General features: G+C 41.9%; 1 protein-coding gene and 1 pseudogene across 1 annotated transcript; both read right to left on the bottom strand.

Annotated features, from left to right (window-relative positions):
- Window positions 1–725: 725 nt before the first annotated feature.
- On the bottom strand, window positions 726–4818 carry LOC101572259 (annotated as a pseudogene).
- A 1172-nt stretch (window positions 4819–5990) lies between these two features.
- LOC101564710 (olfactory receptor 10H2-like) lies at window positions 5991–23224 on the bottom strand. The gene is made up of 2 exons (XM_004632640.3): window positions 23221–23224; window positions 5991–6948 (listed from the first exon to the last, which is right to left on the bottom strand). The coding sequence occupies exon 2, from the start codon at window positions 6936–6938 to the stop codon at window positions 5991–5993; it is 948 nt and encodes a 315-aa protein (XP_004632697.1). The 5' UTR covers window positions 6939–6948; window positions 23221–23224.
- Between the last annotated feature and the right edge of the window lie 1656 nt (window positions 23225–24880).

The following is a 24880-nucleotide window of genomic DNA, read 5'->3' as shown; positions in this document are numbered from 1 at the left end:
TTTTTTTTTTTTTTTGTGGAACCAGGGATTTAACTCAGGCCCTTGTGCTTGCCAGGGAAGCACTTAACCTACTGAGCCATCTCCCTGGCCCCTATTGTCTTGAATAAAGAAAGTAAAAGAATACTAATGATAACTAAGTGAAGTTGAATCAGGAACGAGAGAAGAACTGTGTGTGCAGTGTCACTCAAAACAAAATTCCATGAAAATGTAATATACTTCTATGCGTTTCAGTGATAAACACCATTGGCTTCCGAACAACTGACACTAAAGGAAACTCTGATCCTGAAACAAGCCTGCGCTTTGCTTCAGTCGAGAGTCATGATGGTTCTATAGAGATCCTGAACCCGTAGATGCTTGTACTATGGATGTGGGATATGATCCTGGAACAAAATATTCTAGCTCTGTGGCTGGGTATGGTGGCACACGCCCATAAACCCAGCCCTCAGCAGGCTGAGGCAGGAGGACTGCTGTGAGATCAAGGCCAGCCTGCATTATGTAGTGTGACCATATCTCAAAAAATAAAAGTAAATACATAAATAAATGAAACAAAAAGCATGTTAGCTTTAATGCACCAATAATGCCATATTAGGACTACCAGATACTTTTCCACAGAAGTACCCCCCCTTTTTTCAGATTTTCTTTTCTTTTTTGATATAAAATCTTTTATTTTTCTTTCTTTTTTTTATATTACAACATGCTGAGTTTACCTGCCATGTACAAGCTGGTCATTGCTGATTCAGTGAAATTCTAAAGCTTCTAGCTTCAGCAGTATTGTAAGAATCACAAATAGGACATTTTATATCTAAAATATGAGGCTGGATTGTGGCTCATCCATCGCAGCCATGGTAGAGGACATCCACAGTCATGCTCTGACATCCTGGTGGCACTGGAGTCTGTGCTAACTCGTCTTCCAGCTGTCTCTGGTACCAAGGTAGGGCTAGGGCAGAGTCATGTGCAACCGACACTGGCTGTTGTCTTTCAACATTTCTTCATAGCATGTTCTATGTCCAGATGGTAAGACATGAGAAATGACATGGGATGTCAATCATTGTCTCCAAACACATCGGCCAATTCTGCTGAGAGACATTTTCAATGTATTTCTGCATTCCTTGAAGATTCATAGCTAAGCACAAGTTATATTTCACTATTACTTTTTTTCTTATTTTGAACCGGGGATTGAACTCAGGCCCTTGCGCTTGCCAGGTAAGCGCTTATTCTACTGAGCTGTCTCCCCAGCACAAGTTATATTCAAAGAGTGGACAAATTCTCCCTTTGAACCAATCCTACCAACATCAGTTTTCACAGTGCTGTTGTTTCTTATCTTTGTCAAGCAGATGGCACACACTGCAGCGATGTTCTCCAAAGTATGTGCTACATTCTGCACAGGACTGTTGGGCACATAGAATTCTTTCAAAGTCAGTCCCCTGAGCTTCCTTTACTTTAAAGTTATCTAGCTGATGATCCTCATTTTTGGCATGATACAATCAACAAGTATTAAGCTTGTCACATGGTGGTGCACACCTGTAATCCCAGCACTCGGGAGGCTGAGGCAGGAGAAACATCATGAGTTCAAGGCCAGACTGGGCTATATAGCAAGACTGTATCTCAAAAAAATCTTCCAAATGCCTAGGGATGATTCCTGGGACTCATCCCAATGACAACAGCTGAGAGGAAGTGAGACAGGAGGTACACTACTCCATCAAGTGTTGAACTAGAGTAGGCTGTGCAGTGGTTAAATATTTAATAAACATGTTGGTCTCACTTCAACTGCTTCTCATTTCTTATGTTCTTCTTCCTACCATTAAAATGGGTTTAACCTTTTAGGATGGTTCTCAGATGTAAGTCGCACTTTAATGTAGAGCAGCTGACAGTGTCTGGCATACAGAAAATACTCCAAATTGATGGCTTTTCAGTATCGATGCAATAGCTATTTAGACCATGTGTCATGACCTGTGCTTGTTTTGGAAGTACAGAGAGGTCCACTTCTGTGTCTTGCCTTGGAGGTGTTCCCACAATACTTGGTGGAAAGCACACAAAAAAGTATTAGAGATATAATCAAGATATGGATGGTATTAATCTCAGGAGACACAAAACCAACAAGATATAGACAGACAGGTGATAGGTAGGTGACAGATTTGTAGGCAGAGATAGTTATTAGAAGGTACCAGCTTACGCAATCAAGGAGGTCGAGAAATTTCACATAATGTCATCTGGAGACTATGAAGGGGATAGTTTAATAGAGGTGTATTTTTTAGCATTTTGCTTTAGAGAGATAGATCCCTCTGGCTGCCCAGCAGAAACAGGTTGTGGAGTTGGACAAGAAAGTGAAACCCCGAAGAAGGGGCTGGAAATTTAGCCACAAGCAAGCACGGGTGTTGGGTCAACATGGAGGAAGGGTAAGACCGGCAGAGTGAGGGCAACCATCCTCTTTCTCAAGACCACTTGGTTTATAGAAGTTACCATGGCAATGCTGATCTCCAATTAGTTCAAGGAGGAAGGGAGTTGCCTGGAGGACTGGGCTGTCTGTGTCAATACCTGTCTCCATGCACCTGCCCCTAATCGCCTCTCTGTGCTATGCCTTGGGGATAGCAAAGAATGTGGTGTAGAGGGAGCCATTAGCAAGGGATGCAGAGGGTGGGGGACTTCAGAAAGGAGAAGAAGATTAACGAATGGGATGGAGAAGGGCTCCTGGACGAGGGAAATGCTGGCCAGTGCTGGTGGCCAGAGGCGGGGCCATCTCCACTCCTGCAGTAGGTGTGTGGGCCACGGGTCACCTCCTTCTCCCCAAGACTCTAGCTATGTTTACCCTGATTTATTGCATTTACCTTTATTTTGTCACTAGATAGCTTCTTCTTCTTTTTTAATTTGGTCTTTGGAGGAAGAAGAAAGGTGAACATTTTTTTTTTCTTTTGAAGAGCAAGCAAGAGAGGCCATTGCCTTGAGTGTCCAATTTAAGGAGTCTGCAAAGACTTCAGGAAAAGATAATATTCATGCATATTTTCCATTCAAAATATTTATTTTTAAATTATAGATATTTATGGGGTATGGGGTGGTAATTTGATACATATAAAATTATAATTCATTTTAAAACCACCATTGAACAAAATAACATTTTACACAGAGAGGAGCTGGCGTCCTCCAAGTTTCCCTGACTCAGGGGTCTAGAATATGCCCCTTTTAAGGACTAATGATATTCACTAAGTTCATCTCTTTTGGTTGTTTCAAATTTATAAAACAATTAATACTAAGTCAAAAATATACAGTTTATATTATTTTCACAATGCATTGTTGGCGGTCACCTAAACAACAGCAAGTTTGATTTTTTTTTTTCCTCTGATGACTACAAGTAACTGCAATGACTCTTGTGGGGGATAACTTAGAAGCCATTTTTGCATCAACTCTTTCAAATTCACACAATCCGGTTCTTCCTTATATCCCAAATTGCCGCCAGAACTATGATGCACGACAGCTGTATCCAAGAACTTGTGCTAGCCACTTGAAGCTTCCCTGTCGGTGCCCACTTGTGGGAGGTACCATCTGCTATTCCTCCACATTTTAAAGGAAAGGAAAAGGATGCCTGCAAGCATTGCTCAGTACCTGTGGTGGGGTCTCTAGTCTTCTAATAGAACCAAATAATCTGACTTTAAAAAGGGTCAGGAATTTGTTTTTCAATGCTAGAGTAACTGAGAGTAGAGCCTCATGCATGCTGCTCAAGTGCTCTTCAACCCCAACCTTGGGGGTCAGGAATTTTTTTTTGGCTGGCTCAGCCCACCCGGATGGCAGGGCTGCCATGGCACATGGTTCTGGTGATTGAACTGTGGTCCCCTGTGCCTGCTTAAGCTTGCCTAAGCAGGTGCTTTAGGTCACTGAGCTATCTTGCTGGCTCTGGGGATCAGGAATTTTATTTTCTAGATATAATTCAATACAGGTTGAGCATCCATAAAATCTAAAACTGTCTGGGCTCCACCACTGTACCACAAGTAGAAATTCCATGTGATTGCATGTAATTTGTGGTAGCTGAAACACAGGTGCATTCAAAATATTGCGTGGAATTCCTGTCCATATGTATTAGCTGTAAGGTACACATAAAACATAAATGAATTTCATGTTCAGATTTGGTTCCTAGTCCCCAAGCTGTCTCATTATGTATGTCTACATAGTCCAAGGCCTGAAGAAAACCTCTGAAATATGAACACCGCTGCTCTCAGGGATTTTAGATTATGGATATTTAATCTATATTTTAAAATGATGCTTTTCTCCATATTAATGCACCTTCTTCACACACCGAGGCCTGGCATGGTGTTGTTTGCCTGTGGTCCCTGATATTGGGTAGGGGGAAAATGAGGCAGGAGGGTCATGAATTCAAGTCCAGCCTGGGAAACTTATGAAGAGCTTGCCACAAAAATGAAAAATAATTCAAAAGGCTGGAGATGTAGATCTGTGGTAGATCACTTGCCTGGCATGCATAAGCCTCAGGTTCAATTCCCAGTACTGAAAACAATAACAAAACAAGCAAACAAACAAATCACAGAAAGAGCACTGCCAGTGTGGCTGAGCTCATAGTGTCTCCCCAGTTCTCTCATGCTGGATGTTTCTTTGCTACTCCAGCTTCTGGGCTGATTTTGTTGGTTCTAGCTCAAGTTTGTCTCTTTCCCAAGTCTCTTCTTTCTGAGACATACTGGCTTCCTCTCCTCATGGACCCTGAGAAACGTGTGCTTACGATCTCCAGCTCAGCTCCAAAAACAGGCTCCATTCTAACTGCAGCTGCCAGAGAAAGCTTTTGGCTTGCTTAATTTCTTTATAGCTCAGGTTCTTCATCTTCAAAATGGAACTAATAATCCTATCTTCCTTGTAAAGTAAAATAATTCATGCATTAAACATTTAAGACCTGCCATAATCACATGGGAAATGCAAATCCAAATCCAGTAAGGCTGGGGGAGTGAGTGGTACAGCACTTGCTCCCCATGTGCTGGCCACTGGGTTTCATCCCCAGAACAACAAAATTAACTTATATTAATAATAAAATACAAGTAGGGTGATTATAATAAAAAAGCATTGGCAAGGATGTGGAGGAACCAGAGCACTCATATACTTCTGGAGGGAAGATGATATGGAAGGTTACTTTGCAACAACTAAGGCAAGTCCTCAAATGCTTGAACAGTTATGGGATGACCCCTCAACTCAACTCTTAGGTATATAGAGCAATATATGAAGACCTATATCTCCACAAAACACTTGTATGTGACTGAGTATAGCAGCATATTTCATAATAGCCAAAGGCAGAGACTGCTCAAGTGTCCACCTCTGTCAAGTGCCCTATGCAATCAATGGATCAGTATGCAACCGTGGAATGGAATAGAATAAAGCACTGACATGGGCTACAGCATGGACCAACCTTGACAACACAATGCTGGGTGGGAGAACACAGACACTAAAGGACAGATACAGGATTCTGTTTATGTAAAATGTCCACAAGATGCAAATCCGTAGGAACAGAGGGCACGTTTGTGGTTGCCATTGGCTCAGGAAAAGGGCAGAGGTGATTGAAATGTTCAGAGTTTCTTTTGCAGGTGATGAAGATGTTCTAAACTGACTGCTGAAGATTGCACAAGACTTTAAATGGGTGAATTTTATCTTAATAAAGGTTCAAAAGAGACTACCAAACTGATGGTAAATACTCAAAAGTTTGGGAGTGCTGGGAAGCCTAAATATAAAGGAATGAGGAAAGAAGGAGGGGGAGGGAGGGAGGGAGGAAAGGAGAGAGAGAGACAGACAGACAGGCAGAGACAGAGACAGAAACAGAGAGAGACAGAGAGAGAGACAGAGACAGAGACAGAAACAGAGAGAGACACAGAGAAACACAGAAAGACAGAGAGACACAGAGACAGAGACAGAGAGACATACATACATACACACAGACAGGATAGAGTGAGGGAGAAAGATACAAGAGTGAACTTCTCAACACAATCCCTGTCAGAAAGCCAACCCTTTCAAGAGTCCTGGAGGGAGAGTTTGCTGAGGAAGGTCTTCCTCATAGCCACCTTCAGCTCCTTGTTCCTGAGGCTGAAGATAATGGGGCTGAGGAAGGGTGTGAGGACCGTGTAGGTGATGCCCATCAAGGTGTCTCCGTCCAGAGAATACGGGCCCTTGGGCTTGAGGTAGATGACAGAGGCGAAGCCATAGTGCACAACCACCACCGTGAGGTGGGATGCACATGTGGAGAAGGCCTTGTGCCGACCCTCAGCTGATGGGATCCTCAAGATGGTAGACACAATGAAGGCATAGGAGAGGAGGATGAGGAGGCAGCAGCCCAGTAGGGCTGTGATGCACACCAGGCCCACAGCCTGAGCCACCACTGGTACATTCTCTCCACAGGCCAACTTCAACAGAGGTGGCACATGACAAGCAAAATGATGAATCTTATTGGATCCACAGAAGGTGAGATGGAAAATGGCTGTTGTCACCACCATCCCCATGACTGACCCACCAATCCAGGACCAGGCCACCAGGCAGGCACAGCCATGTGGGCTCATGAGCACATTGTAGCGCAGGGGGTGGCAGATGGCCACGTAGCGGTCATAGCCCATGACGGTGAGCAGGAAGGAGTGGGTGAAGCCGAACGTGAATGAGAAGAACATTTGGTTGGCACATGCAGCATAGGCGATGGAGTGCCGAGTGGAGAGCAGGTCTGCCAGCATGCGCGGGATGATGGCCAAGGTGTAGAAGATCTCAGAGATGGAGAGGGCACACAGGAAGAGGTACATGGGTGTGTGCAGGCTGCGCTCGCTCCAGATGGTGGCCATGATGAGCAGGTTGCCCAGCAGGGTGAACAGGTACATGAACAGGAACAGCAAGAAGAACATCAGCTGAAGGTGGGGGAAGGCAGAGAAGCCGATGAGGATGAACTCAGAATCAAAGGTGTGGTTTAGCCCCAGCATGGTGGCCACACTTCCTGAAGGAGAGAGAGGAGAAGTACCAGTATGTAGGAGGACAGGAAGAGGCTCTTCTACCTGTGTCAGGTATTGTTAGTTCATATAGAAAAACCATTTATGCGATGTTCCTTTGTATTAACAATGGGTTGGTTCTTGGATGCCCCCGAGAGTGTGAAATCCAGTGTCCAAATTCCCATACAAAATAGTGCAGTATTTATGTAGAAGCTATGCAAATCCTCCCATGGACTCTACTCTTGGGATGACTTTGAGCATCTAATACAGTATACTGGTGATGTGTTACCGTATTGCTTAGAGAAAAATGACAAGAAGGAAGTCTGCACATGTTCAGCACAGGCACAAGAATCATAGGCTGGCTACACTTCTTTTTTAATGTATTTTGTGCAGGGTCTACGGGGTCTCATTACACGGATTGGACTCATAGTGATCTTCCTGTTTTCAGCCTCCATAGTGCTGGTATTACAGGTGTGCACCACCATGCCCAGTCTCAACCGCATATCAGTGAGTCCTGGGGAGCAGGGCTGGCACGGCATGGGGATCAAATCCCGGTCTCTGTATCTGCTTACACACTTCCAATTCATAGAACCAATGGATAGAGGGAGCCAATGGTGACACTGTGTCGAGGTTTAAGCAATGATGTCTCTTACATTCCTGGCATGATGTAAGAGCTCAGTAAATAATAATGCTGAGAATTATTTTTGTTGTCACTATTTTCAAACCCCAGTGGTAGGATCTCAGTATTTCTAGTTAACTATTCCAGAGTTAAATGTTCATTTCTGAGCTATGTGACCTTGGAATTGTTCCTGACTCTTCCTCACTCTTAGTTTTCTCTTTTCTAAAAGGAAGTTGATAAGACACACTGATGATGATGGTTTTTGATAGGTTCCAGCCTGAGTATCAATTGCTGAATTATTAAGGTGCTCATCTAACATGGCTGAAGCCTCAAAACAACAGCTTATCTTTCTGATGACCACTTCCTCCTTCTGTCTCACCCCAGTCCTGGGTACCTTTTCCCACACACATAAGGGAGACCCCAGTGAGCTCCTTTGGTGTCGCTGAACCTGCTCCTCAAACTCCACCCTTAGTAAAAGTCCATGAAAGTTCCAGCCTTCCATTGTTTCAGGTCAGAGGATCTCCCATCTCCCTCAGATTTTTTCTGTATCTTCAGAGTCAATAAAGGCCTCTTTCACCTTTCCTGTCTCAGGGCTTTGCCACATAGCTCAGTTGTTTAAAGTGCCGTTTGGGTAAACGCAGGCAGGTACATAGGACTGTGGTTTGATTCCCAGCTCCCGAAGCTGTACCAGACCTGCCCTTAAGGCAGCCTGGAGTAGGAAACAAACAAACAAACCAACAAAAACAAAACTCCTTCTCATCTTTCCTGACTCTTTACTGCACTGTTGAAAACCTAACAGTTTTTAGGATTAAATAAAACTGTGTTCATAATGTACTTACTAGAGGACCCGGAACGAACACCTACGGAATTGAAGACAAAGATGGGTGGTCAGAAATAAACTCTTTTATAGTATAGCAACCTAGAGATATATCATTTCATTGGTAAATTTAATCCATTTTTTTCTGGTACTTTTTTTTTTTTTTGGAACCAAGTCTGGAATCTTAATAATTTAGGTATTATAAGTAAGTAAATATAGATATAAATAGCTATACATACATATATGCTTATATATATTACATGTATAATGCTTATATATGATTATGTATCTTTTAAAAAATCTTATTTATTTAATTTTTATGTATTTAGTACAGGGTCTAAAGGGTCTCACTATCCAGGTTGGACTCGTACTGATCCTCCTGTTTTCAGCCTCCCAACTTGCCCAGTCTCAATCTCCTCTCAGTGCGCCCCCGGGGCAGGCTGGTGCTTAAAAGGGTCGGGGGAGGGGAGGTGGTGTCAAACCCAGGCCTCTGCATCTGCCTAAGCAGGCACTTTAATCTGCTGAGCTATCTGGCTGACCCTGTTTACTTATTTATCTATGTATTTATTTGGTGCAGGATCTCACTATGCAGCTTGGACTTGTAGTGAGCCTTCTGTGTCAGCCTCCCCAGCACTGGGATTACAGACATGCTCCACCATGCCCAGTTTCAGTGGCCAGCTTGGCAGCATGGCATGCAGTGCTGGGAATTGAACCCAGGTCTTTGCGCTTGCCAGGCAGACACACTGCTGAGCTATCTCTCTAGCCCTGCTTATGTAGTTTATATTAAGAACACATAAACTTACACAAACAGGTACACACTTCTTTTCTCTATATCAAGAAACAAATCAGTAGGCACTATTTAAGAACATGAAACAACCAAAAAGACTGTGTCCAGTATGGTGGCACATGCTTGCAATTCCAGTACTTAGGAGGCTGAGACAAAAGGGTCATTGCAAGTTTTTTTTTTTTTTTTTTTTGATACATGGTCTTGCTACACAGTTCCAGGCTGGTCTTAAGTAGCTCAAGCTGGCCTGGAATTCCCTGCGATTCTCCTGCCTCAGCCTTCTGAGTGTTAGGATTGTGGATAGGTGCCACCACACCTGGCTCGATGAGAGTTTGAGGCTAGTCTGAATTACATTGGGAGATCATGTCTCAAAAAACTGCAAAATGAAAATAAACAAGACGTGGTGTTAGGACATAAAAGAAATATATATTCACATTTATTTGAGCACAAATATGGTTGAGTCATGTAAGATTGTTAAACATTCTTTAACAGTGTTTGGGGAGCAAAGGAGAATTAAGAAATTCTTTGAAGCAGAGTTGGGAATATAGCTCAGAGGTAGAGTACTTGCCTTGCCTGCATGAGGTCCTGGGTTCCATCCCCAGCATCATAAGAAAAAAGGAAAAAGAAAGAAATGTTAGTTTTACACTAATAATAAATGATAATGGAAAGCTGAAATAACAACTAAATGAAATGGATCATATTCTTGAATGTAAAAAGAATATTAGTAGAAAACCTGACAAAATTTAAGTAAGCTGGTTTGCTTACAAGTCTTGTGCCAGTGTTGTTTTCCTGATAATTGCAAAATGGTTATGTGTGATGCTACCAAGAATAGAAGTTAGGTGAAAGAACTACAAGAATTTTTTGTATTATATTTGCAAAATTATAATTTACTGTATTATATTTGATTTTTTTGTAAGTTCAAAATTACCTAAAAATAAAAAGGTAAAATAAATTCAGATTCTATGCAAAGTAGCAGGAAAATTAATCAAGCATCTAGTGTTTTTTTTCATAACTCCCAGAAAGTTTATTTGACAAACATCAAATGAATAAAATTCCACTAATATTTGAAATGCTTGGTGAGTTATGAAAATAGACTAGTAGGCAGATGATTTAGTGAACTAGTGAAATGATTAAAGAGCTTAAAGAAGATATAAATAATCAAGCAAATAATTGAGGAATGATATTCAGGTTGTCAAGTATAAGCATCTAGTGTTAATTTAACCCACAGCACAAAAGACTTCCACGAACCTCGATTAAAACCCTCATAGAGAGAAAGCATAAAAAAAAAAAAGAGAAAGCATGGCAGGTGGTTTAAAGAAAAGGATGCAACTGAGGCACAATAGAAGGAAGATGCTAATTTTTTCCCTCATGTTGATCTGTAAATTCACTAAAAATGCAGTGTTTTCCTGGGAGAAAATGACACACTTATTATGAGATGTCCATGACAGAATAAAGGTCCTGGCAGATCACAAAGTTGAGCCTGAAAATAATGAGGGAAATGAGCATGGGTGGGAGAATTGTCTTCTTAGGTACTATGAGCTCCCTGAAAGCCTTGGAAATAAAGCGCTGGGGGCCACATGCCTGGGGAAATGGGCCAGTGGTTCAGAATGGAGACCTCTGGCACAGAGAAATGTATAGATAGGAAAGGTCACAGAACAAATCGGTGGGCAGAGGAGGAATTGTGTAGGGGATGCTGTCAGACAAAGCATATTTCTGTAGAAATAATAACAAAGCTGGAGTTCTCATGATACCACATTCGAGAAGAGAATAAAGATGGATTAAAGAGCTAATGGTGGAAAATAAAAAGTTGGTAAGAGAAGCATAGGATGATCTTGTGACTGAAGAGTAGGAAGGTCAACCTTTAACTGCACCATACATGTTAAAAAATAAAAGGATGAATGAAAAAAGAATTAAGCTAGCACATTCTATTAAGTCAGCATCATGGGTAAAGTGAAGCAGGGTCACCCAGGGCTTTGTGTTGATGGAATAGTGTCCCCACAGAATCCATGCCTACCTAGAATTTGACTTTTTTTTGGAAATAGGCAGATTTAATCAGAACAGCACAGCCCTGCTCCTAGCTTGGGTTCTGAGTTCCAGCTTCCAGAGCAGTGAGAATAAATTTCTCTTGCTTTCACGCAGTCACACAGTGCAGGCAGAAGCACACATGGCTGCTGCATGCGCACACACATGCATGACGACTCGGCCTTGCCCTCCATCCCAGAAATGCTCTCTCTCAACCCAGCATGTGGAACACTCCCAGCCCCAGAACAAACTCTAGAGACCATGACCAGCATGGAAAAGGGGGCAGTGGTGAGCAGTAGATGGGACCCATGGGTGACCAGGAGCCAGGTGACAGGGGCTAGCACTCCACTACCTCTTGTCCCCACATCAGGGCCTCCCTCTGCTCCAGTTCTCTCTGATCCTCATACCTTCTGCCTTCCAGTGTCTGTGGCATTTGCCCATTCATCCTAGAAAAGGACCCTAGAAACAGGACTCCACTTATTTTCTTTGGAGACCTTTGGGGATGCTGTGCAGCCCAGCTGGGGGCAGCCTTGTGTGCAGAGGACTAGGGTCATGACAGGAGGGACAGGAACTTTGTCTCTGCAGGTGTCCTCCCCAGTGGCGGGTTCCCAGATGCCTTCCACTGAGCCTATCTGGGGATGAAGAATGAATTCATAGTCCTGGAAGTCCAAGGAGTATTCTGAAATGTATCTCTCTCTCTCTCTCTCTCTCTCTCTCTCTCTCTCTCTCTCTCTCTCCCTACCTACCTGCTGTCTATCATCTATTTACATATCAATCAACTATCTATCATTTATCTATCAATCATCTAGTTACCTATCAATCATCTATTTATCATTTATCATCTATTTATCTATCAATTATGTCTGTCTGTCTGTCTGTCTGTCTGTCTGTCTGTCTGTCTGCCTGCCTGCCTGCCTGCCTGCCTGCTTGCCTGCTTATCTATCTACTCTTTTTCTCTCCTCCTTCCTTAATGCCTAACTTCTTTACTCCTTCCCTCTTCCCCTTTTCCACTATCCTTTCTCTCTTTCCTTCCTCCCTTCCTTCTTCCTTTGCCTGTGATGCCCTTCCTGTAGCTACAGTTTCTCATATTCTCCATTTCTATTCTTCCTTTAGGTCTCTGGTTAAATGTCCCCTCTCCCAGGAAATCTCATCATCAACCTCCAATGCTACCTTGCTGGGCTGATGAGCTGGGGTGCTCAAAGTCAAAACGTTTGGAAGAAATCAAACTAGATGTCAGGATGACATTTTCTTTTTTTCCCCCATAATTTTATTGATAAACAAATAGCAATGAGACAGTTTCAAATCAAATTGGTAGGACAGTTTCAATAATTAACACATTGCATACATTCCGCCCAGTGGTTATTAGCATGACATTTTCTTGTATGGATGGTTCTTTCAAGAGGTATCTATAACCTTGCCAGCTTTTGTCATTATTGAGATTTTTAATTTTAAAGAGAAGAAAAGGAAAAATAATAATAAAATGAAGTTTCAAAAGCGGTTAGTGGGACAGTGACCATAATTAATACATTGCATATTGTTGTCTATCTAGTAGTTATTCAGAGTATAAGATATACTCATGAAATATTGTGCAAATGATATTAGCACTGATCTTCCTTTTCAATGAACTAAGAGAAACTGTGTATTACTGTCTTAACTATCTTGTATATGTTAGGGTAAACTGAAACATGTTTGAGACCACTGAGACAAGCAGAGTTTAAGCAGTGCGTGATAGTTTTATTGTAGACCAGGTGCAGCTGGGCCAAAAGTGGAAAGACCATTGGCTTGAGCCAGGGGTGAGAGTATGTATTATAGGGGAGTTTAAATAGGGGAAGGGAGGGGTTGGGGAAGTGGCTCAGTAGAATAAGCACTTCCCCGGCAAGGGCCTGAGTTCAATCCCCCGTCCAGAAAAAAAAAAAATTGAAGGGGTCCTGCCAAAGGGAAGTTTAGAAAATTTTGAGTGTTTGGGATTGGGGTACAGGATATCTTTTCTGGTTTCTTTACATCTGGCCTGATAAATATGGCTGTTTTTCTTCTTGTGTCTGGGAGCCATGAGGTTTTCTGGTTGGAGTTTTTCTTTTTCTTCCCAGGTTGGGTCACATGGATGGGCAGTGGCCTACTTTGAGGGGACTTGACAGTGTATTCCCTTCCTTCCTTTCCCCTTTCCTTATCACAGTTTCTTTTTTATTAAGAGAGGAAGAAGAAAAATAGAAATAAGAGTTTCAAATCAGGCTAATAGTAGAATAACAATAATTAATACATTGTGCACTGTTATCTTCATAGTAGTTACTCAGAGTACAAGATATAGGCATGAAAGAATGTCCAGACAATATTAATTAATACAGATCTTTCTTTGATTTCTTGATAAAGACCATTCTTTCTGGGATGAGAAGACATCTCAGTATTGTTTTAATTTGCTTTTCTCAAAGGAGCCTGGAAAGGTACAGGTGTTTGGTCCCAGATAAAACCTCCTCAGTTGTTGCTTCTGGGCAGATAGACACAAATTTTCACTTAACTTTCTTGTGTTAGTGATAGAGGGCATATGATACAGGGATAATATATGGACCTCCAAAAATATTATAATTCCTAACCTTCTAGATATCTGAAACACTGAGTTCATGTTCTCTAAAATTGGAGAATGAATTATAGGAGCAACAGAGGTTAAGAGTGGAAAGGATTTCTGGAGAGAAAAGTATCTTCTGTCTAAGAGAGACAGAAGAGGGTCTGGAAAGTGGGTTGCCTGGCAACCCGACTTCTCAAGGATATTTTATTGAGCAAATTCATGAGGTGAGGTGGGTTCAAGATGGGGTAAAACTATAGTTGACTAATGAGATTAAAAATATAGTCACTTAGGTTAATATTATCCAATGGGAAATCACAAGGTTGGTGTGAAGTGGGACAAAACTATGGTGAATCTATAAAATGATAACTAGTTGCTTAGGTGTTATTGATTCAGTGGAGATAAAATGGGGGAGAAAGTCACACATCAAGTGTATATGGAGAAAACATGGATTTTCTAGAAAGGAATGGGCCAGGGAATTTTTGGTCTTCTACCCAGGGTGATTGGTGGCTATTTAGAATACCAATCATTGCTGTTTAACCTTAGGGGAAGAATGTGGGTATAATCATTCCTAGTTTTCTTGATGCCTGGCCTTCAGTGAATTCATCTCTAGCCACAACTGTCTTCTGTGCTGAGGGCTTAGCCCTGTCTAAATGTCTGTAATATTTAGAACTAACTTAGCTGTCTACAATATTAAGCTGTTTGTGTTTCAGAGGTGGTTTATTACATTGTACCTAGCTTCTCTAGGTATACTTAGATATTATGTAGGAGAAATATTTTTAGATAGTTTAAGTTTCCATATTCAAATCTTTGGGGCAGGGAGATAGCTCAGTAGAATAAGTGCTTGCCTGGCAAGCACAAGGGCCTGAGTTCATATTCAAATCTTTGAAAATCTATCAATTTTTCTACATAGTAACTAATTTCTTCTTGCAGTCTGTGACAATTAATTTTAGTTCAATTATGCCAGAAAAAGAGATGAAAACTTTTTATGAAGTTTTACACTTGAAAGGGTTCTTCATTGTTATGTTAAGTTGTATGATAATTTGCCAAAATTAGTTCATTTGGAAGGTCTGAGAACCACAGTAAATTAATGTGGAAGCCAAAGTTCAAAAAGTACAGGGAATAGATGAAAATAGTGAAATAATAGTGAAATAAAATTTGTTGTTACAAAGTAACTACTCAAGTAAACTGTAGTTAAAAAAATAAAGGCAAAATGAAATAATTTCAGGAAAACAAAAATTGAGGAAGTCACCACCAACTAAAGTCCTAAAAAATTTATTTAAAGGAGGAATATATACCAGAGTGATATACTGATATGAGAGAAAAGAAAATGATAAAAATGAAGGTGAACCTAAGTAATGATCTCATGGAAACAAATATATATTTATATATCATTTATCTATCTGTCTATCTTTCTGTCTGTGATCTTAGTATTCAAGAAGCAAGATTTCAAGGCTTGGGCTACATGATGAGTTCAAGGTCAGCCTGAACTACACAACAAAGCCCTATCTTTGAGAAAAAATACTTGAGGGTGCAGTTAAGAGGCAGAGTACCTACCCAGCATGCACGAGGCCTTAGACTTGATCCCACATGACAGAAACACAAAATAAAAGAAGTAGAAGTTGTGAAAAACAATTAAACATATCCTAAAGCCAACGAAGAGAAGGAAATGAAAATATAGTGCCTAACTTGAACACCAGGCTCTATCACACAGAAGAAATAGTGAACTCAGGGCCAGAGAGATGACTCAGTAGAATAAATGCTTGCCAGGCAAGCATAAGGGCCTGAGTTCATTCCCTGGTTCTGAAAAAAAGAAGAAAGAAGAAGAAGAAGAAGAAGAAGAAGAAGAAGAAGAAGAAGAAGAAGAAGAAGAAGAAGAAGAAGAAGAAAATGGACTCAAATGTAGATCATTTAAAGTTAACAAATTAAAGAAAGAAAATATGTTTGAATTGTGAAGAAAGTAGAGTGGGTATGGTGGCACATGCCCTATGCAGACACAGGTTGGGCTTTCTCAGAGATCTCTGGATCTAGAGTGTGTGATGTGACTGACTCAAGATGCAACACTATTCCATATTATGCCTAAGATGTTTGATATGCAGACAAATAGTGAGGTTAGGCTTAACAGCCCAAGTTGTTTGATAATGACAATAAGCTTGTCTTCTGGATGGTTAACAACCTAAGTTGCAGACCAAAATTAGAGAAAAAGGTGGACTACAAGGAAAGCCAACATTTTGGCCCTAGCCTTCTAAGGTCAATTAAGACTCAGGACATATGAGAACTTGTACTGTAATGTCATGTACCTCGGTAGTGTCCCAAATTTTCTGATCAAGAAGATAATGGGGCCAAAGAGGAAAGTGATCGATGATGTAGAGTGTGCCTAAGGAGAGTCACATGGAGAGAAAACATTCTCTCAGGCTTTCATAGAGAGCACATTGGCCAAGCAATAGCTGTGACTCATCCACATGGCTGACACTGACAAAAGTTCTACAATCTGAGGTACAGGATCTCAGGCTAAATCCTGAGGGGATTTCACTGACCTTATCAGACCCAAAAGCTACAACTCTTGTTGCATAGGTCCTTACCTTGGTCTTAACCATCCAGCAGAAAAGTATAAAAAAGAAATATAAGAAGTAAAGCCATGGTGTTATGTTGAGCTGTAGGGGACTCAGGTCAACAATTTCTGACATTGCCAGTTAAGCAGAAGACCCAATACTATTACGGGCTACTGGACTCTTTTAGAATATTTTGCTGAGTTTACACACCTATAATATTCAAATAATGGAACTTAACAAAAAAAGGGTATACAGATGAATGTCCATCTTGTATCTCTGTATTCAAAGTGGTTAGGATAGATATATAGTTACATTCTCTTAATGAATAGAGGGATTTGTTCTAATGGTGTTTGTAAGTAAGATATCAAGTCAGCATCTTGTACAGAAATTAACCACTAAGAAGAATGTATGCAGTGTGTTAATTATTGAAACTGTCCTACCGATTTGATTTGAAACTGTCTCATTGCTATTTGTTTATCAATAAAATTATGACAAAAAAGATGCAACACTAGGATTAAAAGTGCTAGGATTAAGGGTGGGTGATTACTAAATCAGTCTGCTGATTGGTTTGGTGATAGATTCTGGCACGAGTACGAGTTGATGAACATTATGGTGTAGGTCTAACATGGCTGAAGCCTCAAAATAACAGGCTGTCTTCCCAATGACCACTTCCCCCATCTTCTCGGCTAAAGCCTAAATACAACTTCCTTTTATCCTTCCCGTGCAAGAGGAAAACAAATCCAAGCAGCTCCTTATGTGTCACTGAGACACCCACCCTGAAACTCTGCCCTTAGCAAAAACCCCTATACCCCATGCTCCATTTTGTTAGGTGCTAACCCGCACGATCTTCGGGCATTCTGATGCAAGAAGATTTATTGGAGGTAGGAGCAAGCAGGCTGGCTGTCTAGTGGACCCAGACAGCAGCGAACAAGGAGAAGCACCGGGCTTTTAAGGTGTTTTGTGGGGAGGGCGTTTGTGGGCTGGAACAATCGAGGGAGAGCTAATTTTGGCAGGGCTACCTGGTCTATGGGTGTCCTGAACCAGCGGGTCAGTCAATGAAGGTCACCTGGGAGAGGAGCGGGGAATTGAGGAGGGGACAAAGGACAGGAGAGAATGGCCCAGCAGCTCCAGCAGCAGATGCAGCAGATCAGTGCAGCGTCTGTGTGGGGGAACCTTGCTGAGCTGAACACTCTCGGACCCCAATACTTAGCACTCCTTCAGCAGACTGCCTCCTCTGGGAACCTCAACACCCTGAGCAGCCTCCACCCAATGGGAGGCCTCAATGTGATGCAGTTACAGAATTTGGCTGCATTGGCTGCTGCAGCCAATGCAGCTCAGAATATACCCAGTGGTACCAATGCTTTCACCACATCCAGCAGTTCCCTCAAGTCCTTCTCAGACCAGGTTCTAGGAACCTGGCCCACAAACATCTTGATAGCATCAAGATCCAGTTGGTCTGGGTGGTCCAGGGTGCCGTTCACCTTCTTTGAGCAGCAGCTGCACCTGAGCACGCCGCAGTGTCAGCTGCCACTGCCGCTCTCCCCACCCTGTACAACCAGAACCTGTTGACAGGGTGTTGAGGTTCCCAGGAGAGGCAGTCTGCTGCTGGAGCTGCTGGGCCATTCTCTGCTGCTCTTTGTCCTTCTGTGTATCAGCAAACTTCACCACCATGGGGGACGAGCAGCCCTCCATGGTCTGTGCTTGGTGCATGGCCTTTCAAAAGGCACTGGGAGCACCACGGAGGCCCTCACTCAGACCTACTCTGATATCCAGCATATGGGGGAACTTTCAATGTTAACAAAGGAGAGTTTCTGTGGTTTTCTGCCCAGGTCAAAGTTGGGGGTGGGGCAGGGGTCTGTTCTGCTGTTTTGCCCAAGGGGAAGCAGCCACGATCAGGGTACAGAATGGGAAGTGCTTGGGCAGGGTGCCTGGGAAGCCCTGAGTCCTGATCCATTACATTTGCCTCAGGTCAGAGTATCCCTTGTCATTTTCCTGCAGTCCTCTCTGTCCTAAATAAAGGTCTCTTTTTCATCTGCCTCTCTGCTATGCCAAAAAACCTAACAGTTGGCACTGCTCTAATCCTAGTAGCCTGGATACAGTATAAGGGACAGAAAGAGGCTCGTTTTGTCCCTTGCTTGCTTTGCTACCTTCTGCCTGCCATGAACTGTTTTTCCTCTGTAATGACTGCCTGCCAAACCACCCTACCTTGGAGCCAGCTAGTTATGGGTTGAAATCTCTACAAACTGTGAGTTAAATAAACATTTCCCCCTCTAACTTTGGTTATTGGGTATTTTGTCTTAGCAATGGGAAAAGTAACTAAGACACACAGCACTTAGTAGGCTGATGCAGGAAGATCACTGAGGGTTTGAGTCCAGCCTGGGTTACACAGTGAATTCAAGTCCATCCATAACTACATAGCAAGACTCTGTCTATAAAAAAATTCCAGAAAACAGAAGATGCAGCAGCAAGCCACAAGTCTGCCATTTCTCCAATCCTCTCCTTCAAAAGCTCACCAAAAAACAGTATTTAAAAGTGTTTAATTAGTGGGCTGGGGAGATAGCTTGGCAGCCTAAGTACCTGTCTGGTAAGTATAAGGACCTGAGTTTGTTCTCTGGTACCACATCCTGTGCTGGCCGTGGAATCCTGGGCACACTGTACAGGCCCTGAATCTGGGTGTCGTGGTGCACACCGGTCATCCTAGCACTGGGGAGGCTGAGACAGGAGGATCACAATGAGTCTGAGCTGCATAGTGAGACCCTGTATCAAATAAATAAATGAATAAGCATGTAAGAGACACCTTCTCTGTTCTGCTTACAGAGACGTCCCTTCCAAGTCTAGCAATAAACTTGCTGGGGCCATTGAGTTCATATTCCCCCTTTCCCACACACCTGGTCTGAAATAAAGCCTGTACTAATACTGTAGGCAGCTAAAATTAGATAGAAATTAATCTGCATTTGAAAAGGGACATCACTGGACTCAAGGAAGTCATCAAAAGGTGGAGACATCAGAATTGTAGTTGAAGGTGCACTTGAAAAAAGGCAAGCCCTCCAGATTAAAATGACAATGGCCAGACTTGCATACTTCTCTAAGGGATGAACGAAAATTCGAGATTACATTGTAATTGGTACTAACCAATCTATTAAATCCATGTAGCCATTAGTCATCCAGGTCGGTCGCCAGAGAATCTAGACCCACCCTTTCACCCAAATCTTTTGTTCTTTCCATGTACCCTTGTTACAAGACCTGATTCCCTATTGGATCAGATTAACTAAGTGGCTACACTTATAATTTTATTGGTTGATTATAATTTGACCCGTGTTATCCCCACATTTGTGACTTTGCTGTATAAATTACCCCTTGCAAAGAGGTTCAGTGGTAACTCATTTCTGGGACCCTTCTTGTCATATCAGCTATTTGTGTTTCCCAACAAACCTTTCCTACTCCTAATCTTCATTGTCCTTTGAAATTTATTTTGTGATTTCAGGTGACATGAACTCCCATATCTGACGTCTAGCAGGTTGGGAGTTATATATGCTTTTTTTTTTTTCCAATTTTTTAATTTTATTATTATTTTTAAAATTCATTTTAAAGAGAATAGAAAAATAGCAGATAAGACATTAGAAACAGTACACAATTTCAAAAAGAAAGATGATGATAGGTATTCAGTGGTGGTTGTTATATTGCATATTGTTGTCTTCAATATAATTGCTCAGATTACCAGATATAAGCATGTAAAATTGATCAAAGTAAAAATTTTAAGCATTAACTGCTGCTTCAATGTACTGATAAAAATTAGTAGTATAATCATCTTAGCTATCCCGTGTATATACATACATGATTTTTTCTGTTCTCTTTTTTCCTTTTTTTTCTCCTTTCCCTCATCCAAATTGTTTATTCCTTTTGTTCAGTTCCTTTCCCTTTTCTATATCTATTGTATGTTTCAGATTTTAAACAACCTTTTTATGTCCTTACACTAGGGAGACAATACAATGTTTACACATATGGGTCTTATTTATTTTGCTAATGAATATAGCCTATAGTTGCATTCATTCATCTATAAAAGCCTCTAGTTGACCTTTCTTTATAGTGGAGTAATACTTCTTTGTATAAAAATATTACATCTTTTTTTTTTATCCATTTCTCAACTGATGGACATTTGGGTTGTTTCCAAGATTTAGCTGTGACAAATTGTGGTGCTACAAACATGGGTGCACATATATCACTATACTGTGATGTTTTCAACTTTTCTGGAAAAATACCCAAAAGAGGAATAGCTGGGTTGAATGACACTTTTAATCTTAGTTTTTTTGAGTAATCTCCACATTTATTCCCAAAAATGTTTTACCAGTCTACACTCCCACCAGCAGTGGAGAAGTGTTCCTTTTTCCCTACAGCCTTTCCAGCATCTGTTATTAGTTGATTTCTGTATGATAGTCATTCTTTCTTGGGTGAGATAGAATCTCAGTGTTGCTTAAATTTGCATTTTTCACATGACCAGTGAGGTTGAACATTCTTTTTCATGTATTTATTTGCCATTTGTGTTTCTTCCTCTGAGAACTGTTTATTCATCTTAAATACTCATTTTTGGATTGGGTCTTTGAATTTTGGGGGCCTTTTTAGTTCTTTATATATTCTAGATAGAAATCCTTTGTCTGAGTAAGTGTTGGTTAAGGTTTTTTCCCCAATTTGTAGGGTTTTTCTCACTTTGTTGGTGATTTCTTTTGATGTGCAAAAACATTTCAATAAGATGAGATCCCAGTTGTTGATTTTTTGGAAGTATTTCCCAGGCAGTTTGTTTTTCGTTTATGAACTCTCTGCCTCCCCCTATGTCTTCAAGAACTCTACCTACTTTCACTTCCAGTAGATTTAGTGTTTCTGTTTAGAGAGTTATATATATTTTTTCTGTGAGTTGTTCTTCTCATTTTATTTCTTACTGCTGAAGTGGCTAAAATGGTGAAGTCTGGTTCCTTCAGGGTGTCTGATCCATAAGTGCAATTGATAGTTGAGAAGCTGTGTGCTTTTTAGTTTTTAAATTTATTTTTTTATTTTTATTTTTTTGTGGAACTGGGGATTGAACTCAGGCCCTTGCACTTACCAGGGAAGCGCTTATTCTACTGAGCCATCTCTCCGGCCCTGTGTGCTTTTTATATAGGAAAATAAATGTAATTTTCAACCTACTAGATGTCTGATGTGCCAAATTCATTTTCCCCAAAATTGAATTGGGGAAGAATGAATTCTGAAGAAGACAGTAGCAAGTTTTATTGAGTGAGACATAGCTTCTGAGAGCTAACCAACCCAGAAGGTTGGTTGCTTGGACTTCACTCACAGGGGAAGCTTTATAGAGTGAGGTGGGTTTAAGGTGAAACACAGCTATGATCAACCAATAAGATTATTAATATAGTCACTTAGGTAATATTGATCCAATGGCACCAAAGGCATGTGGGTGACATTCTTAATCTTGGTTAATAATCTACAGTCTTAGTCTTAGTGGGTGGGAGAACATGGCCCACCCCTAGTGAGAATGGTTTACATGGGGAATCTCCAGAGTCAGGTATCAATCATTTCAAGCTTCTGTTCTATTCTTTAGGGAAGTAGGTAAATCTGGCCATTGTGACTGTACTCTTCTCTAGATGTGCCTCCAGACACAGCTTTGATGTTCTCATCTTCTGCACTGACTCCCTCAAGGGCCTGGCCCTCTCTGATTGCCTATACAGTATTTCTACCTAGTTTAGCAGTCTATAATACTTTTATTCCTAACTCACACCTCTGTATTTCCATCTCCCATGACCTGGGATCTGTGAATCATAGACTATCCATCCTGCATCCTTTCCCTTTTCCTTTTTTTTTTTTTTTTCTCCGCAGAACCAGGGATTGAACTCAGGCCCTTGTGCTTGTCAGGGAAGCGCTTATGCTACTGAGCCATCTCCCCGGCCCCACCCTTTCCCTTTTGCCCTCTTCTCCCTCCATGCATTCATTTTTTTGGTAATTATTTATTACTTTTTGGCTCTTTGGGACTATAATTCATGAAAACTTGTTTGTCTAGCAGTTATCTCTTATGTTACACCAGTATCTTCTTTCTTTCTCTCTCTCTTCTTTTCTGTATTTTAGGGAAGGGTCTACAGGGTGTTCAGGGTCTACTACTAGATAGGACTCATAGTGATTCTCCTGTTTATAGCCTCCCAAGTGCCGGGCTTACAGGCTCATGTACCACCGCACCCATTCTCAATTGCCTTCTCAGTGCACCCCCAGGGGCAGGCCCAGGGATGGAACCCCCAGCCCCTATGCCTGCATGCAGGTGCTTCAATCTGCTTAGCTATTTGGCCAGCCCAGTATCTTTTTTTTTTTTTTTTGGCGGAACCAGGGATTGAACTCAGATCCTTGCATTTGCCGGTCAAGCACTTATCCTACTGAGCCATCTCCCCGGCCCCAGTGGCCCAGTATCTTATTTCTGATGTGAATCATTTCACAGTCAGTATGCCTGTTAGCTGCCCCAGTTAATTCCATGATAAGAGCTTGTTGGAGTGGTTAATGAAATATGTGTGACAGAGTATACAAGTAAGAGACCCACAGCAGGCTTGGGTACATGCAACTTGGTGGGGAATGTATTATGGTTGGGCGAAAGCAGGCTGAGGGTTAGAAGGCTGTCAGCCACCACAAAGAAAGACAGCAGCTTTTACAGGATCTGGGAAGAAGGGCATCATGTGAGGGGGTCTGGATAAACATTTGGATAAAGGTTCTCATAATGGCTGATACAGACAGATAGATGTCATGAGATTCTCTGGTGCTGAGGAGGTTTTTGTTCTCCATCTTGTCCCTTTTTATAACATCCTGTTCCCTTCACCCAAGGACATGACTCCTGTCTGGTCTCCTGCCCTCTGCTGGAAGCTGCAGCTGGCTGGAATCATGTCTGCCCAGAGCGTTGCACCCTGGTTGGGTCTGACAATGCAGAGCACTTAAAAAGATCTTTATTTCTTACAAGGAGGCAAGGGAATTGAGATTGTAAGCTTGTATAGTACTTTTAAAGAAAGCTGCAGCTTCAAAACAAGGCTTTTTTCCCCTCTTTTTGCCCTCCTCCTGTACTTATAGAAAATAGTGTTAAATTTCTTCCTGCCAGTTTTAAAATTTCCTATCAATTCTGGGAACTGGGCCTGTTCGTTATGCCTGAAGACTGCCCTTCCTCTTCTTCAAAAGCAGGTAGATGACCTGCACTGTAACCTGCCAATGAGAATACCTATCCTAGATCACCTTTTTGAAAACACTCTTCTATTATTTTATTTTATTTGTATTTTTAGGGAAGGGTCTACAAGGTGTTTCTCACTACTAGATCGGACTCATAGTGATCCACCTGTTTTTAGCCTGCCAAGAGCTGGGATTACAGGCTTGTGCCACCACACCCAGTCTCAATTGCCATCTCAGCTCACCCTGGGGGCGGGGCTGGCGCTGCAGGCCCGGGGATCGAACCCCCAGCCCCTGTGCCTGCTTGCAAATGCTTTAATCCATTGAGCTATTTGGCTGGACCTCTTCTATTATTTTTTCAGACAGAGCTTTGCTTTGTAGTTCAGGCTGGCCTTGAGCTTGCTGTGGAGTCCTGGCTGGCATTTATCCTACCTCAGCCTCCTGAGTGCTGGAGACACAAGTGTGCTCTCCAAGAGGTTCATATACTTCATGCTCTTTAAGTTCCCTGTTCCAAGAATAGACAGTTCTAGGCCAACAACACTCAGTCCTTCCCATCTTGGGTAAAGCCAGCCATCTAGTGACCCCAATCTCAAAACAGCCTTATCTCAAAAATAGCTACAGCTTCCTCTTCCAATCCTATAAAGCACCACACCCTGTAAGAGACAGGATCATTCTGGTCTAGGTGCCAATTGTCCCTCTCAGGTTTTAACTCTAATAAATTCCATGGACTGGGCCTGGTGGCTGACCTTGACCTCACAATGATTCCCCCTACCTCAACCTCTGAAATGCTGGGATTACAGGGATGGGTCACTGCACTGGCTCTGCATGCTTACTTTAAAAGGGCGAGATAGGTTCTTCATTTCAGCCTCAGGTGAAAGTGTGGCAAAGTGGGGGAGTGGCCAGGAATTTAGAGACTTCCTGCCTGCTTGTTCAGAAAGGACAAGGGTGAAACTGTCATAGACAGCTACATTAGGTGAACATATTATAGGTAGGCAGACAGGGCTGGACTCTCCAGGGAGTTAATTCAGAGGATGAGAATGTATCACAACTGTGGCTGGAGGCACATCTGTTGAAGCCAGGCCTCAAAATAAAGATGGAATGATCAGACCTACACGCTTCCCCAAGGAACAAGCAGTAAATTGAAAGTTATATTCTAGTTGGTATCACATGGTTCAAAAAGGTCTAGATAGACATCAGTTACCCAGGGGGTGACGAGGCCTCTGGATTGACCCTTTCTTGTAAAGGTCCTTATTGTTTCCATTTACACTTGCTACATGATCCGTTTCCCCATTGGATTGATATTACGTAAATTACTATACTTGTAATCTTATTGCTTGTCCATAGGTGTGACCCACATTGTACCCACCTCATGATTTTGCTCTATAAAACTTCCTTTGAGAAGTAGCCTT

This window comes from Octodon degus, unplaced genomic scaffold (assembly GCF_000260255.1).
Source record: "Octodon degus isolate 3935 unplaced genomic scaffold, OctDeg1.0 scaffold00050, whole genome shotgun sequence".
Lineage (NCBI taxonomy): Eukaryota > Metazoa > Chordata > Mammalia > Rodentia > Octodontidae > Octodon > Octodon degus.
The sequence above is the reverse complement of the archived record's forward strand: the minus strand, read 5'-3'. Positions and strand labels throughout refer to the sequence as shown.

Excerpts from the sequence above, each read along its gene's own strand:
- LOC101564710 (XM_004632640.3), bottom strand. The coding sequence starts at position 6,938 with ATGCTGGGGCTAAACCACACCTTTGATTCTGAGTTCATCCTCATCGGC.